The sequence below is a fragment of the Hyperoodon ampullatus genome, assembly GCF_949752795.1.
Source record: "Hyperoodon ampullatus genome assembly, chromosome: 12".
Classification (NCBI taxonomy): Eukaryota; Metazoa; Chordata; class Mammalia; order Artiodactyla; family Ziphiidae; genus Hyperoodon; species Hyperoodon ampullatus.
The window spans coordinates 49,767,444-49,785,576 of NC_136925.1; the positions used below are offsets into that span (position 1 = coordinate 49,767,444).

At 36.5% G+C, this 18,133-nt stretch overlaps 1 protein-coding gene across 2 annotated transcripts in view; it reads right to left on the reverse strand.

Moving 5' to 3' along the window:
- TBC1D32 (TBC1 domain family member 32) overlaps positions 1 to 18,133 on the reverse strand; it is a gene marked incomplete at its 5' end in the record, with an annotated part of 177,787 nt that overhangs the window by 31,151 nt on the left and 128,503 nt on the right. For both annotated transcript variants that reach the window (XM_079716346.1, XM_079716345.1), the window contains 2 exons: positions 207 to 276; positions 10,649 to 10,732. In XM_079716346.1, the coding sequence (XP_079572472.1) occupies positions 207 to 276; positions 10,649 to 10,732 (154 nt within the window). The remainder of the gene's footprint in view (positions 1 to 206; positions 277 to 10,648; positions 10,733 to 18,133) is intronic.

An 18,133-nucleotide genomic window follows, 5' to 3' on the forward strand; every position in this document is an offset into this window, starting at 1 on the left:
AGTAATGAACTGTAACTGATTTACCTGCAAGGGTAATTCAATCATATGCCAATATCCTCAAAACAAAGTTATTATTTTCTGAATGACAAACTCTGTGTTTAAAGCATACAAAATAGTTGATTGTTAAATTAAATACTATTAAGCACATATCAGCTAGACAAAACAAATTCTAGAAATGCACAAGGAGATATTTCCCTATAATATACCTGACAGTCATTTTAACACCAAGCTGTTGCACAGATGAAAGACTTTCATTCTTCACATTTGCATCAGTAGCTATAAACAACAGAACACTGGGTTATAAAAATGTATAAAACTCTGTATAATAATCACATTTTAATTGAATATTGATGAAAGCAATATTTTTACATATTTTAATGTAAATTTTGAAAATACACTGATGAATCCTGTTCTTTTAAGAGCCGTCAGTGACATTTTTCAAAGAAATTAACAGGAAACTTTTTACAAAATAACTTTTCTCCTAAAAAAAAAAGCATTTAAAAGTATATTAAGTACAAAACAAATAATCATAGTTTTAAAACAATCTACTTTTACTTGGTTTTCAGGACACAAAAGCTGTTAACACAAAAATGGTCTAGAATACTGTACTTTCATCAAGCAATGCATATATAAGATTTTGAATTACAAATATAGATAAGTATGTCTGTTTACTTCTTAAAGATTTACACGTGAGTGTCAGGAAGGAATAATTGATATTATTCTACATATAATGTACAGCAATGTATGAGGGTGGACTGAACAAGTTTCTTCCTGCAGGCAGATTTTCTCTGTGAGGTATGAAGTGTGATCATCTACCAAAAGTGAAGGGGTTGTACAGTACAGAGGACTACAGGAGAGGCTGAAAGTTTGGATTAGCCTTTGACAACACTGGATGACCAAATTAAGCATGAACACTAGAAAGCATCACTAGATAACAAGGGGGATCTAGCTGAAACTTTCAATTTTTGCCTGAAGAAACTATAGCGTGTGCACAGTGTGTGTGCAGATACACACACACACACAAATAAGGAAACTGTCCAAAATCACAGAGTTATCTAGTGATAGGGAGGGGCAAAAGCTAGGTTTTCTGAATTCTGTATCAGCAGTTTTTTTCCCATTACACACTGGTACATTTCATATTATTAACAATATACCTACTTAACTCATGAATTTATTCATCACTTTTAATAAATCCCTTCTTTTTTTTTTTTTTTTTTTTTTTGGCGGTACGCGGGCCTCTCACTGTTGTGGCCTCTCCCGTTGCGGAGCACAGGCTCTGGATGCGCAGGCTCAGCGGCCATGGCTCACGGGCCCAGCCGCTCCGCGGCATATGGGATCCTCCCAGACCGGGGCACGAACCCGTATCCCCTGCATCAGCAGGCGGACTCTCAACCACTGCGCCACCAGGGAGGCCCTAAATCCCTTCTTATAAAGTGTGGAGCACCACGCTAGAATCTATGAGGGATAAAAGATAAATCATACATCATGCCCTAAAAGAACTTTGCCTGTAGTGTCAGAGATAAAATTTGTATATAGATAACTCTGACAAAGATGTTTTAAAGCACAAAGTGGAACAAGAGTGGTACAGATAAAGAATTACATTAATTCATAGGAGGAAGAGATTGGGAAGAAGTGGCATTTAAACTGAACCTTAAAATATGGGTAGCCTTGAGATCTGCAGAGATAGGGAAGAACAAAGTAAACATCACGGTTATCAAACATCTACTCTTTAAAGCAACAATAATTCATCTTTCAGCACTCTTGGTAAAGGTAACCTACTTCTCCTAGTTTGCCTAGGACTTGCATGGTTTTAGCATTTAGTCTCATGCCCCAGGAACCCCTCACAGTCCCAGGCAAACCAGGCTGGTTGGTCATCTATCTAGCCTAGAGGGGTGATTTCTTAATGAAAAATAAATAGAAAATTTAAAAGATAGGTGTCAGTTAATTTCTTGACAAGCTACATCTGAGTTTTACTTATCTAGATCAGAATACGATCTTAGCAATATTGCTGAATTTCACCTATAATGATAGCAATTAAGCTATAGTTCATATAGCTTAGAATTCCTTGCTATTCATAACTCTTACTCTGCTAACAGATGTACCTTCTGTCCCTAAGGAAGAAGGATACCAGTTTTGTCCTTCTCCTAGCAACAGGCTAAGCAATGTCTTCTCCAGATTTTTCAAACTAGCATGAAGATGGTATTCCCCCACAATGCCCTCGCCGTTAAGTACAGGGCTATGAGGTACTCTGTGTCTCCAGTAGAGAAAAATGAATCCAATATATTCAATACAAGGAAAGGGAGAGACATAGAAAGGAGACAAATTGCTAAGGACAGCTTTACCCTATTATTGAATACTATGAGCCAATGATTCTGCCTCTTTTTCTGCTTAGACAAAAAAAGAAAAAAGAAAAAAGTCTGATTTGGGTTTCTATCACTTGGTACTAAAACATATACCACAAATTATTCTCACTCACAAAATAATGACCAATATTTAACAACTATTAATCATCATTCATATGCTCACCATAATTTCAAGTTCTTAGTTTCCTAAGTTTAAATAATGTAAAACTTTAGTGCTGTAGTGTCAGTGACATTGGCTGATTTTGCAAAATTTCAATAGTTTCAATAAAATAAACATTGACTTTATATATTGCTATAGCCATGGAACAGACCTACGTATCAACTATCATAATGTGATATAATGATGAAAGTGATTTTATAAGCTACTACCAGACAATTTTAAGTTAGATTAGATGATAACACTTAGAATGCAGTACACATAAAATTAGATTATTAAGCATAAGAAATATCTTTGTTAATATGTGGATTTGTGTGCTTAAAATAATACTTATGTTTCCCTTTTGGAAAGTAGAATACATATAGATATCTTAACAATAGAGGAGAAGTATGCAGTGGACTAAGAGTGATAAGAATGGGCATTCCCAATGTCATGAATTCTATAGATCAGAGTACCTTCTACCATTACAGTAAAGAATGGAATAAAGTCACGAATCAAGATGAGAGAATTTGCCCAAAAAGACTATGACACTGAATATTTACATAAGGTTCAGGTTCTTAGTTCTTCGCCATGGAAGAATAGAGTCTTTCCAGAGTAGCCTAGCTGTCGGCCTGAGATGACAGATAAGTTTCCTGATGTTGTAGGAATAATTTCCCAAGTCCATTCCCTCTAAAAGCTTATGATTCTGTACCTTCAGAGTAAAAACTTAACTCTGCACATTCCAACAGATAATGTTTTCCAATTGTGGCTGTATATCAAAATACTCTGAGGAGTATTTTAAAAGTAAAAATAAATACTCCAGACTACTGAACAAGATTGTGGAAGGTGACTGTTCAGTCATTTGTTTTTTTAGAAGACCTCTACAGCTTACTTCTTGTGCACTGAAGTTGAGATCCACACTTAAAGGAATAAAACTGAACTTTAGAGACAGTTATAATTGGACAGTGATACCTTGCTCCACACATTTAACTTTAAAGAAGGTATCAGTTAAATCTCCAAAAAGACTTTTAAAGGAGAATATATGAGGTATTAAGCAGACCAAAACAAATATCAAATATCCACTCAAAAAATCACTAATATGATACAGATGTAGGTGACTTGAGAGTGAATAAAATTCCGTTAGAAAAAGAAGTAAGAAATGAAAAGTTTCTTGAAGCAGTAATGAAGTCAGAAAATGGTTTACAGGTATATATTAAAAAAGAGGCTTGATATTTAAATCTGTATTTGACATTCAATATGACAACCTGACAAGTAGAAATGGATCTTGGACTACAAAAGTTCAGTGAAATAATCTTTGTTACATTTAATCTGGACTAAAAACAACTTATGAAGCAGAAATTAAAATCTTCAGAAATAAAATTGATGGAGCAAAATGATTAAGTAAAATTCAATGATAAAAATGGATGTTTTCAGGGGACTCTGATGCATCACTGGTAACCAGTGATTTACTGAAATGTGCACAATAGTGTGTGGGATATGTAATAAGTGCTTAACAAACATTGAGTGAATGAATGAGTAGATGAACGAATAAATGAACAAATATCCAATGAACAACAAAAATTGTGCTTTACATATCAAACTAGAAGCAAGGTGGAGATGGAAATAGATATGAACTTAAAATTTTTTTCTGGGGCTTTCCTGCTGGCGCAGTGGTTAAGAACCCACCTGCCAGTGCAGAGGACATGGGTTTGAGCCGTGGTCTGGGAAGATCCCATATGCCGAAGAGCAACTAAGCCTGTGCACAACTACTGGGCCTGTGCTCTAGAGCCCGCAAGCCATAACTACTGAAGCCCGTGCGCCTAGAGCCCGTGCTCTGCAACAAGAGAAGCCACCGCAATAAGCTGGTGCACTGTCAAGAATAGCTCCCAGTCGCCGCAACTAGAGAAAGCCAGCATGGAGCAACAAAGACCCAATGCAGCCATAAACAAACAAACAAACAAACAAACATTTTTCTGTATATTGAAATCAAGAAACAAAAGGATGCCCCAGAGTCACTGTGAAGCATAATAAAATAAGTTACTGAATAAAGGTCAACCAAACAACGACACCTATAGCATCAGACTTACCCTACTCAACAATGCCTAATTCAATCTCAGCATTAACTATTTGCAATAACCAATCATTTTAATTATAAATATAATAGTCTCAAAACAAAATGAGTTGAAAAAATTAACTGAATATTGACCGAAATCACTCACTTTGGTAATACATTCTGTTCTATTTTTAATTTGGAAAGCTAGCACATAGAGCAGTGGTATAAGAAATTAAATCTATTCTGCCTGGCACTTGGCTAATAGTGCGAAACTAAATAAATTTTCAGAAGAGTAAACCATATCTCCACTGAGGGACAAATCCAGTATTAGAGAAGCAGTTACAGCTTGGCTGTTGACTGACTCTCCTGAAGCCCTGCTATATCAGTAGTAAAGCCAGAGAACTCTCACCACCCAAAGAAACCAACCAGTCAGTCCATTTCCTCCTACCTTTTTCCTTCCCCAAAGTAAGCCTGAGGTTCTGTTCCTTCTTTTTTAACATGTGGCTGTTATCTATCCATTTTATTCAATTTTTACTGCCATAAAATTTAATTCTTTATGACCAGTAAACTAGCCTAAGTCTCAGCATCCTACGTGATATAGTCAGCACTATTTGGAGAAAAGCATTACTCTTTTCCACGTCTTTGATTATACAATTGCCCTTGCCTGCAAGACTCTTCCCCTCTCCTATTTCTTTCAGCTGTAATAGCCCAGAAGGCAGCACTAGTGCCACTCCTCTTGCTCTATCATTGCTTCCTCCCCTAATCTTCCATAATGGCATTAGTCAACACTGGTCACTCTTTCCACTGAACACCTGTGGCACATACCACACAACCCCTCATTTGACAAAACCTCAATTCAAATAGCATACTTAAAGGCTCTAGCACATTGCCTGAAACAAAGTAGCCAGCTGAAAAATGTCAGTTTCCCATTTCTTTATTTTCTATTTTACCATACGCTGCAAATTATTTAATTCATCATTTTAGGTATATGTCCTATTTCCCCTCCTTGAGGACAGGGTCATTCATATTATATACCTCCTTGCCAATTATTGACCATACTCAAAAACACGCTCCATAAATGCAAAACAGAAAGAGCATATTTGCTGAATACCCAAAGGAAGTATAATGGATATTTAATTGTATATATTAAGTATAAAAATATTTTAATAATCAAAAGGTGAAACAATGATATTCTGATATTTTTTCAAACCTTTTGATTAACAACATAAAGAGAAAAAGGATAAAATTAAAATATTTACCACCCTGAAAGGACTACTTAATTTATCATTTCAAAGAAGCAACTGCAGAAGGAAAAAATCTCCAACTCATCCCAGGGAAATGAGTTGACAAATGGTTAATGTCTGTTAGGATTTGAAAAGATACTTGTATGGAGTTACAAACTGCAAGTGTGCAGAACTTTATGTTTGTCCTCTTTCTTTAAGGGGATAAACAGCCAAACTAATTTGATTTTTCCAGATTTGCAAATTTTATAATGGATTGAAATCCTGAGGGAGCTAACAACAGATGGATGACTGTGTTATTCTAATTTCAGCTACCTTAGGGTTTAGCAAGCTGTCAATTTTAAGAAGCCAATCAATTTCTCATTTCAAGAAACAAGAAAAAACATTGAATATATCTATCCAGCATCTGCTTTGAAACGTCTTTTATATCAAAACATGTTTTTTGTTTATTTAAGGTAAATAGAGTGAAATTTTTATAATAGCAAACCATTGTTCCACCAGCCAAAAAATAAATGATAAAGGATAACAATCAATCAACAGGAAGCCACTTTATTTTCATCTGTACTCTAAAACGCCAGTGGATAGTTGTTCCGCTGGAGCCTTTAAAGAATTTAAATTCACATTCAGGGTTTATCTGCCTAGATAATACATTCAACGAAGCCAACATCTGAGATCTCCCTCAGCATAATTTAGAAATATAACAGAGGGTAGTAAATGCATGCACACTGAGCAATCAGCCTTGTTGAGTATCTAGATAACATATACAACATAATGTTAATTTTAGATTATCTATAGAAAATACGACCCAATAGAACAATGTGCCAAAAGAGAGCTGCAGAATTTGAAGACCATCATACTGAAGACAAGAGATACCCACTTTGGCCATGCAAATCTCCATGATCACCACTTCTTATTTCCTTTCTTACTCACAGACTTGATCATTAATTCCTGTATGTTTTTCACACACTTTTTCAGGTTTGTTCATAAAGTTGTAATTTTCTTCACAGATGCTTTTCCTCAAAATTCTCTTCACAATTTCTCTTTTCTTCCCTCTGAACCTCAGTTTCCTGATTTTAAATGTGATGAGTATGCCTACTTCGGAGAGTACAGCTGACCCTTGAACAACGCAAGGGTTAGGGCACCAACCCCATGCAGGCAAAAATCCGAGTATAACTTTACAGCTGGCCCTCTCTATCCTCAGTTCGGCATCCAAGGATTCAACAAACCATGGATTGGTAGTACTGGAGTATGTATTTATTGAAAAAAATCTGCCTGTAAGTGGACCTGCACAGTTCAAATCCATGTTGTTCAAGGGGCAATTGTAGTTACAGGGTTGAACGATATAATGCACATCAGGTGCCTCAGCACTCTATTTAATTCACAAGCAGTGGTCAATAGTTACCAATTCCCTTCACCTACCTTAATTTCTGTTTAATTCTACCTTGTATTTTCCTCTCATTTCTTTGCTTTCATTTTCTTATGATCACTTTTATCCCTTTCCCAAATCTGCATTAGATGTCACTATGATTTAATTAGGTATATGTTCTGTGTATTTTTGTAAATCCCAATAGATTTAGGATTGTTATACAAATGTATTGTGTGAATATAGATGCTATGTAACAGTATGTATATGTAATCCAATAAAAATATCTCAAATGCCATATTAAAGATACAGAGGCATTTGAGACCTAATGAAATAATTTAAGTTAGCCATATGCAATATAATAAATATCAAAATGGTAGTTTAATGTGAATGTAATAGGAGCACAGAGGAGGGACTTCTGACTGGGAATAAGAAGGTAGGTGACATTCTAGCTGCAACTTCACAGTGGAGTTGGACATTATCATATGGGTGTCATGGGGAGGAAAAGGTTTATCCAGAGGGCACGGTAGGAGCAAAGGTTCAGTGATATGAATGCACAGGATGTGTTTGGGCAGTGATGAATAACAGAGCTAAAAAAATTAGCCTGAGCCAGACTGAAAATGTATCTTAAAAAATTTTTTCTTTCTATGGAGATTTGACACACTGTGTCTAACTTGAATAAATAACACATATTTGAAGGATGGTTTCTTTAGCAAACAGAAAAGTCATGTTACCCTTAATAGGAAGAGGGGCAATATCCCATGATGATCTATTATCATGAGCCTATGCTACCTCTCTGTTTTTTCTTCACTGTGTCTTCATTTACTGAGCCCCAGGCACTGGATATTCACCTTTGGGATATTTTAGTTCTTCACCCTACTTCATCCTTTACACAGTTACTAAATTCATTGTCCTAAGGTACAGATGAATCAAGTAGAGCTTCTGCTCAGAAATCTTAAATGTTTTAATTTTAACAGGCAATAGAGTAAACCAACTGGTTGACACAGTATACAAAGCTCTTATCCTTCATTCTTCTATCCATTTTCTCCTTTATTTATTTTTTTGCAGTACGCAGGCCTCTCACTGTTGTGGCCTCTCCCGTTGCAGAGCACAGGCTCCGGATGCGCAGGCTCAGCAGCCATGGCTCACGGGCCCAGACGCTCCGGCATGTGGGATTTTCCCAGACCGGGGCATAAACCCGTGTCCCCTGCATCGGCAGGCAGACGCTCAACCACTGTGCCACCAGGGAAGCCCCATTTTTTCCTTTATTTGTCAAACATTTATTGGCACTGTTACTCTAGGTGCAGAGGATACGACAGGTAAGACAAGGAAACTACCTTACAGGAGTGTGCTATCACGTGAGGAATTAGACATTAAGTCAGAATATGAGAAAAACATGACAAAGAGATGTGTATTGGCTTTATATACTAAGCTGATGATTTAGTAATTTGTATTTTCAGCCCTACCTTCTCCCTAAGCTCCAGATTGAAACAGCCAACATGTACAGAGCATGTCTACTTAAATGTGTAGTAAGTATTGGAAACATAACATAAAAGCAAGCTCCTAATCTCCTCTCTGAAACCTATTCTTTACCCATTCTTCGCTATCTCAGTATTTGGTAATCTCATCCTTCCAGTGGCTCAGATCAATAACTTGGGTCTTTTGACTCCTCTCTCTCCCACCCCATATTCAATCTGTTACCCAATTCTGTTGGTCCTATTTTCAAAATATACCTAGAATCCAAGTACTTCTAGCTCCACTGACATCCTCATTCAAGCCACTGCCATTTTTCATCTGTATCTTTTCAATAGCCTCCTAACTCATCTCCCTGCTTTAGCCCTTTGTTCTTCAGTCTTTTCCTGATATAGCAGCAATAGTGATCTTTTAAAAATGTAAATCAGAGCATGTCACTCCTGTGTTCAAGACCTCGCAATGACTTTAAAAACCCTAGATCAGGCAGTTCCCCAGCAGTCCAGTGGTTAAGACTCCGTGCTTTCATTGCTGAGGGCACAGGTTCAATCCCTGGTCAGGGAGCTAAGATCCCACAAGCCACGGGGTGTGGCCAAAAGAAAAAAAAAAGAAAAAACAAAAAACCGATATCATCCTCTCCTCTTTAAGTTCAACACCAACAATCCTTCCCCCTTACTCCTTCTGAGCTGTACTAATCTCCTTCCTAGTCACTTGCTGGAAGTCTCTCCCTCTGGAAACATCCATGTGTCTTGCTCCCAATTTCTGCTGGTCTGAACACTATTTAACACGGGAACCGCCACCCCCAACTAGCACTCCCTAGACCCCTTCCCTGCTCTGCATTTCTCACTTAGCACCATACCACTTGACATACTGAATCTTTTTACTTATTTATTGTCTGTCTTCCAATCAGAAGGTAAACTCTGTAAAGGCAAGACTTTTTTCTCTTTTGTTCACTGATGTGTCCAAGTGCTTAGAGCAGTTCTATTATACAGCAGAGGAAAATATCCATCTGTTGAATAAATGAATGTGTATTTGGAGAAGAGAGGGTGAGGTTGGCAATGCTGCTAATAGTTTAGTGCCCCTGAAAAACAAATACGAGGCATGGAGAGAAAGGGATAATGCTAGAGAAGAAAGGAGAAGAGTAACATAAGGCCTTGGGTACCATGATAAGAAGATTAAACTGTATGCAGTGGTCAATGGTAAGCTTCTAAGAGGTAGAGGAAAGAGCGGGTCACATTTACACTTCACAGGTCACTCTGAAAGCAGCATAAAGAATACCTCTGAAAAGAAATGACACTCCAATTAGAGACAATGGGTAAAGAGAATGTTGTAATAACCTAGGCAAAAAGTAATAGTGGCCTAAACTAACATAAAGAAGAATAGAGATAGATATAAGTAGATAAATTTGAGCTATATTAAGAGCACAGAATACAGTTTGGTGACTGGGGGGGAACTTGGCTTAGATGGACAGATGATTGCACTGCCCACAAAAATAGACAGTGTAGGAGAAGGATGTATCTCAGTGAGGTATGAGAAGATGGACATTTTGAGCTTGAGGGTTCTTTAGCACATCCAGGTGATGTTTACCAATTAAGCATCTGGAAATATGAGAATGAAGCTTATAGATCTTTGAGTAGAAGAGGTATATTTAGAAGTCATCAATATATAAGGTGGGTAGAACAGTACAAGCAGATGAGGTCCACTAGGAGATTTTATCCACTAGGAAGTGGATAAAAAGAGAAGAGTGAAAGACATTGGAAGATACTGCCTTAAGGAAAAACAATTTTTAATGGGTAGACAGAAAAAAAAAGAGCTCAAAAACGAAGCTAGAAAGTTACAAGGAAACCCAGATATTTGCACAGAAGAAACTGAAAGATATCTGGAATGTATATGGCACAAAGGGAGAGATTTTTTAGGGTGAAAAAACCTTGTGCATATTTGTGTCTAATTACACTCCTCTACAAAACATTATCTATTTGCACATTGAGCACTTTCCAAAATACAAAAATGTTTAAACTGTACCTGTATATTCCACTGAGGGGAAGCAGCATTCAGATGGGCTTTCAGAGAGATGAAGGACAAATTTTTCAAGTAATTCTACTAAAGCTGTAATAAACAAGAGAATAATTAGGATGCTAAAGGTCAAGAACAATATGTGATACTGCATTTCTAAACCACAGACTAGTAGAAAAAAGTCATCAGAGCGTCTTCACAGTTATGCTCTTAAGAGGGGCCAATTCAAAACATCATTTTAATACTCATAACAATGTTTCCAATATAAACTAAATTTTAATAGCTTCACTGAGAACCTATTCATTGTAAAACTGGAAAAGAATCTGTTATCTTTAGATCTTCTAAGGATTACTTCAGAAATTGCTTAATGATTTCAATTCAGAAAAAAATCACAAACTAGGCTATAATATCTTACCATCATCATTCACACATGCAGAAAAAAAATCATGTGAGCTCCAAGACCAGAATCAATGCATAGCTCACATCCCTTTCAAAAGCAGGACATATTATGTGTTTTATGTACTTTGCAACAGATGGTATCTGTTCAAGGCAAGCAGATCAAAAGTAGGCTTGTCAGAGGTTGGGGAGAGGGAAGGATGAACAGGCAGAGCACAGAAGTTTTATGGCAGTGAAAACTCTTTTGTAAGATACTACAATGGTGGATACGTGTCAGTACTATGACATTTGTCAAAATTCATAGAATGTGAAACATCAAGAGTTGAACCCTAAAGTAAACTTTGGACTCCTGATGATAATGATATGTCAGTGTAGGTTCATCAGTTGTAACAACTGTACCCCTCTGGCGTGAGACACTGATAATGGGGGGAGGGGTTGTACATATGTAAGGATAGAACATATGTGGGAACTTTCTGTACTTTCCACTCAACTTTGCTGTGAATCTAAAACTGCTCTAAGTTTATTAATTTAAAGAAAAGTTGAAAAAGATGCCTTTCAATGTAATAGTATATAAATAATGCCACAGTGTTTGCATATATTACTTCCCAAATGGATATAACCAGGTGGATTATAATTAATATCCAATCTAGAATTATTTTTGCTGGAAAGAAATATATCTGGAGGGTAACTGATATGCTTACACTTACAGAAAGTAAGTTTTAGTCACCTTTTAAAATTGTGCCCTAGTTATATTCAGGATTCTGATTATGACCTGTATTAACTGAATGCACCCTTTTTCACATCCAAGTGCATTTTAAAGATATAATTCATGAAGGAAAATTAGTAGTCAACATGTCAAAAATGTAAAGTCAAAGAGGAATAACATATGCTTTCTAACAACTATATGTCTAACAAGCTACATCTCATGATATAGCTTGAGCTATATCTCAAGATAAAAATGAAATTTTTTATTCATGGAACTCTATTCATATTCTGATTTCAAGTTGAAATGAATATTTAAAAGTATGAAAATGCAATAGTCGAGGATCAGAAGGGACACCAGTATTGTAGATTATTTAAACTTATAGTTGTTTAGATTGGTTCTATCTTCACATACGTAGGCACAAATTCTCCCACTCTTAGAGAAATCATTCAAATTTTTTTTTCTATGAACCTATATGTAAATAATGGCCCTTAGGTGAGAGCTTTCAACTTCTACATGTTTGTTTATAAGTCACCTAATGCTGTCTCTTGAGATTATAATTTTTCAGAAAGAATGTGTCGATGAAATTTAGATACAATCATTCCTAATAAGGTGTGAGATATACATTAGTAACAAAGATTATATAAAAATTTTAAATGGAAATGTCCATTTAAAACTCAACTATAATTATTCTCATTTTAGCACAACCATATGTTTGTTACAAATTATGCATTTAAGCAAAGTGGCTGAGTTAATGGGAAAAAGTAACAGCATACTGCTGAACAGTTATTTGAATCCAATGCCTGAAATCAGGTTTAGCCATCAGACAGCTAAACATATGTTAGTGAAGACAAAATACACATCTTTGAGGCTGCTAAAACACAATATGATTGGAAACTTAAGAGTCACCAGACTAACTGCATACTTTGCAAAGCATACTATTTTCCAGCAAGCACTGATCTTGAAATATGAAATTATGTTATTAGATCAATATATTGGAGGCTTATAAAGTAATTCTATGCATCCTATACAAGGATGACATCACTGAACTACCTAGATAAGGTTCTGAATTTCTGCTGATTCCAATATTTTTGCTTTGCCCAGCAACCCATATGAACAGCACTATGCACTTCCAAATATTTTGAGGGATAAGCTACAGCCATGGAACAATGTTAAAAACTAATCCATATATGGTAATTGAAGCCATGGCTACAATTTATTGGTACCATCTCTCTAACTAACCAAACATAAGTGTAGCTAAACTGCATAATTACTATAGTGGCTGTCTCAGTATGACTCAGTATCTGTCAATTCACTAAAAATTCCATTATCTGCGACTCAAGGAAATTAATTCACATAAAACATTTCTTAACTTCAAGAGTAAATTAACTCCAGGATATTACTATCCAGAAAGTAAACTATAGAATATTGTTTTAAGTGGATTTTTATTTTAAATGACAGACCTGGAATTTCAAAAGGACTTTAAATTAGGAGATGTCCTTTTAATTATATTTATTCCCTAGGGTTGGACTATGACATTAGTAGACTATGAAACCAAGGTTTATAATACGTATATAATAAAAGAGGACATGGGTTTTACTGATGAGGAAAAACTGAAGGCAGCTTGTTCAGGGATACTTGGATATTGACTGTTTTCTCCCTTGGCATTGCCATCACAGCAACAGCTGGTTCCAAAAAGTTCAATGTTTGTAAACATGCAAAATTTCTCCAGGATTCACTCTTTAATTCTTTCATCTTTTATCACTGCTGGCACATCACCAGATCACAAGACAATTACATTATGCGTGCAATTTTTTCCCAATCACCATCCTTCATGTAACCACCAGATGTTTGTTCCTGAACACTTCACTATTCAGAACTTACAATTCTCATCTCTCTACCCTCCATGAAGTCAGAACTCTACTAATGTGTTTCAAGCACTTTACAATCTCACCACATCCAACTATGTTCACTTTTTATACAAATTATAAGCACAGACTATTTTTCTCAATGTTCTCAAGTAGTTTATATTCATTCCTTGTTTTTAAAACAAAGTTTGTACAATTATAGATTAACAGGAGGTTGCAGGCACATGACAGAGATAGAAAAATTCCTTTATTCCTTTATTTAGGGTAGGTCTGCTGGTGACATATTTTTCACCTGAGAATGTCTTGATTTCCTCAATATTCCTGAAGGCTACTTTCAAAAAACACAGAGCTCAGGTTGACAGTTCTTTGCCTTCAGCTCTTGAATAATGTCATGCCACTTCCTCTGCCCTCCATCTTTTCTGAGGAGAAGTCCACTGTCATTTGCACTGATTTTCTCTTGTAGCTATGGTGTTGTTTCTCCTTCTCCGCTTTTAAGAGTTGTCTTAAATTTTCAGAAGTTTGATTATACAGTTGACCTTTGAACAACACGGGCGGATTGGGGTGCCAACCCCCTGCACAGTCAAAAATCATGTATTGAGTTGGCCAAAAATTTCCTTCGGTTTTTAAAATAAAAATAAGACACATTTTTCATTTTCGCCAAGAACTTTATTGAGCAATGTATTCACCATTTTGTTCCCCTACCATCTGCCATTTTTCAGGCAGCTTCATAATTCCATCTTCCCAGAACTTTTTATCTTTTTGAGCAAAGAACTGTCCCATGTGCCTTTTACAGTCTGCCAGGGAATTGAAAATTGCTCCATGAAGAGAATTTTGTAAAGACCAAAACAAATGGAAATCTGAAGGTGGAATGTCTGGTGAATAAGGAGGATGAATCAGAACTTCCCAGCCAAGCTGTTAACAGTTTTGCCTGATCATCAAAGAAACATGCAGTCTTGCATTATCCTGATGGAAAATTATGTATTTTCTGTTGACTAATTCCAGATGCTTTTCTTCGAGCGCTGCTTTCAGTTGGTCTAAATTGGGAGCAGTACTTGTTGGAATCGTTTGGTTTTCTGGAAAAAGTTCGTAATAGAGGACTCCCTTCCAATCCCACCATATACACAACATCACCTTCTTTGGATGAAGACGGGCCTTTGGTGTGGTTGGTGGTGGTTCATTTCGCTTGCCCCATGATCTCTTCTGTTCCACATTATTGTACAGTGTCCACTTTTCATCGCCCATCACAATGTTTTAAAAACAGAATGTTTTCATTACATTTAAGTAGAGAATCTCACGTGGAAATACTGTTAAGAAGGCTTTTTTCGCTTAACTTATGTGGAACGCAAACATCAAAGCGATTCACATAACCAAGCTGGTACAAATGATTTTCAACGCCTGATTTGGATATTTTGAGTATGTCGGCTATCTCCGGTGTGGTATAACGTTGACTGTTCTCAATTAATGTCTCGATTTGATCGCTATCAACTTCAGCTGGGTTACCAGACCCTAGAGCATCGTCCAGCAAGAAATCTCCATCATGAAACGTTGCAAACCACTTTTGACACGTTCGATCGGTCACAGCACCTTCTCCATACACTGTACAAACCTTTGTTTGCATTTTGGTTGGGTTTTTACCTTTCTTGAAATAAAGCCGAAGATGTGGCTTTTTTCTTTCATCTTCAATATTAAAATGGCTACACAAAAATTCATCAATTTTGATGTTTTTTTTAAATGCATGCTGATGTGACAGCTGTCACAATACAGTCTAACAAAATTGTTTCAAATGAAGTTAAAGACAACTAAGTGCTACTGGAGCTATTTTATGGAAAAAACCAAACAAGCTTTTTGGCCAACCCAATATAATTTATAGTCAGCCCTCCTTATCCTCATTCACAGATTCAACCAACCTCAGATCATCCAGTACTGTATTTACTACTGAAAAAAAAATCTGTGTATAAGTAGACCTACACAGTTCAACCTTGTGTTGTTTAAGGGTCAACGGTATTGTGTCTTGGTGTGGACTTCTTTGGGTCTACCCTCTCTGAGGTTCTAGAATCCACAGGCTTAGGTCTTTTGCCAAATTTGGAAAGTTTTCAGCCATCATTTTTTCAAATACATTTGTAGTTCCAACCTCTTCCCATGACTCCAATGATGCAAATGTTAGATTTTCTGTTATGGTTCCACAGGACTTTGGGATTCAATCTTTTTTTAAAAAAAATTTTCAGTCTATTTCCTCTCTTAATATCTACAAGTTCACTGATTCTTTCCTCTGTCCCCTCTATTTTATTGTTGAGCCCATCCATTGAGCTTTCTATTTTGGGAATGGAATTCTTCAGTTCTAAAATTTCCTTTTGGATTTTCTTTATATATTTCTTTGCTGACACTTTGTATTTTAAAATTTGTTTCATGTGTGAAACAAATACATGTGTGGAGGGGAAGGAGAGATGCTGGCCTTATTATCATTGGGTGATGGTGAAATTCCTAACTCTCTACCTAGGTCTCCTCCGATACCATCCTACCAGGGAGAGGCAGGGGTGCCTCATTACTGGCAGGTGAGAACAGAAGTCCAGGCTGAACCCCAAGTCTTGTTGGCAATATTTTCTAAAGTGGTGTTTGTCTGGATTAAAGTGGTCACTATCTACAAATTTTGTCTTGGTAGATTGCACTTCTCCTGGTCCTTTGGTTAGAGAGAGCAGGCTTTTACTGCCCAGCCCTCATTTTTCTTCCTGCATCTGTTGGCAATCTTAAGTACTCAGCCCAGGATATACAAGGCAAAAAGAAAACCCAAGAAACATCACCTCTGAGTTGTTCCTTAGGTCCCAAGGTCCCTAGCCAGTCTGCCTTCTCTCCATCTTCCAGAGTCACATATAAAACATAAGATGATATCCAGAAATCTTAGCTGTACACAGCATGAGGGAAAAGGGAAAGATCAACTACTCCATCTTTTAAAAGTAGAAATCATCTCTGTACTTTTTTCATTATGAATATTTAGACTCCTTAAAGGCTGGATGTAAGTTCCATCATATAAATTAGACAACCACACATAAAATTTTTTTATTCTTGGCCTATTTGAAATCATTCTTTATTCTTATATTATTCATCATGTGATTAATATTGAGTCTTAGAGAATTATCTGCTTGTATCAAGTACAACTGCTTTATAGCCATAAGTAGATAGAAGACAGGCCGATTTAAAGTCCATGGGTACACAACAACTTTGAGTTGTTATGGTATAGCTGAAGCACAGAAGGATTCAGAAGGTGATGGATTAGAAATTGTGCTGAATTCCTCTTTCCCTTGGTTAATTATGCCAAGAAGAGGGTGTATGAAAAAAGGAGCTTTGGTAACAGAACCACACGATGGGCAAATACCACTGGAAGAATGCCATTAAGCCTAGACCAATAACGATATATGATGGTGCTCACAAGGTTAAAGTGAGTGGAAAAACAAAGGAACTGATGCTTTTGCCCCTTTAGCATCAGCCATTAGGGATCCTCCTTTCAGGCTGCAGGCTTTCATCATCATAGCACCTCTTATGCTTTCTTTCATGAGCTTTAATGTCTGTTTCTGCTTATAGCAGGCTGTATATGTCTTTTTTTTAAGTGATTTACTAGTGCTTTGATATTATCAGATAAACAACCTAACCTTACACCTAAAGCAATTAGAGAAAGAAGAACAACAAAAAAAAAAACCCCAAAGTTAGCAGAAGGAAAGAAATCATAAAGATCAGATCAGAAATAAATGAAAAGGAAATGAAGGAAACAATAGCAAAGATCAATAAAACTAAATGCTGGTTCTTTGAGAAGATAAACAAAATTGATAAACCATCAGCCGGACTCATCAAGAGAAAAAGAGAGAAGACTCAAATTAATAGAATTAGAAATGAAAAAGGAGAAGTAACAACTGATACTGCAAAAATACAAAGCATCATGAGAGATTACTACAAGCAACTATATGCCAATAAAATGGACAACCTGGAAGAAACGGACACATTCTCAGAGAAGCACAACGTTCCGAGACTGAAACAGGAAGAAACAGAAAATTAAACACACCAATCACAAGCACTGAAATTGAGACTGTGATCAAAAATCTTCCAACAAACAAAAGCCCAGGACCAGATGGCTTCACAGGTGAATTCTACCAAACATTTAGAGAAGAGCTAACACCTATCCTTCTCAAACTTCCAAAATATAGCAGAGGGAAGAACACTCTCAAACTCATTCTACGAGGCCACCATCACCCTGATACCAAAACCAGACAAAGATGTCACAAAGAAAGAAAACTACAGGCCAATATCAGTGATGAACATAGAGGCAAAAATCGTCAACAAAATACTAGCAAACAGAATCCAACAGCACATTAAAAGGATCATACACCCTGATCAAGTGGGTTTTATCCCAGGAATGCAAGGATTCCTCAATATACACAAATCAATGTCATACACCATATTAACAAACTGAAGGAGAAAAACCATATGATCATTTCAACAGATGCAGAAAAAGCTTTAGACAAAATTCAACACCATTTA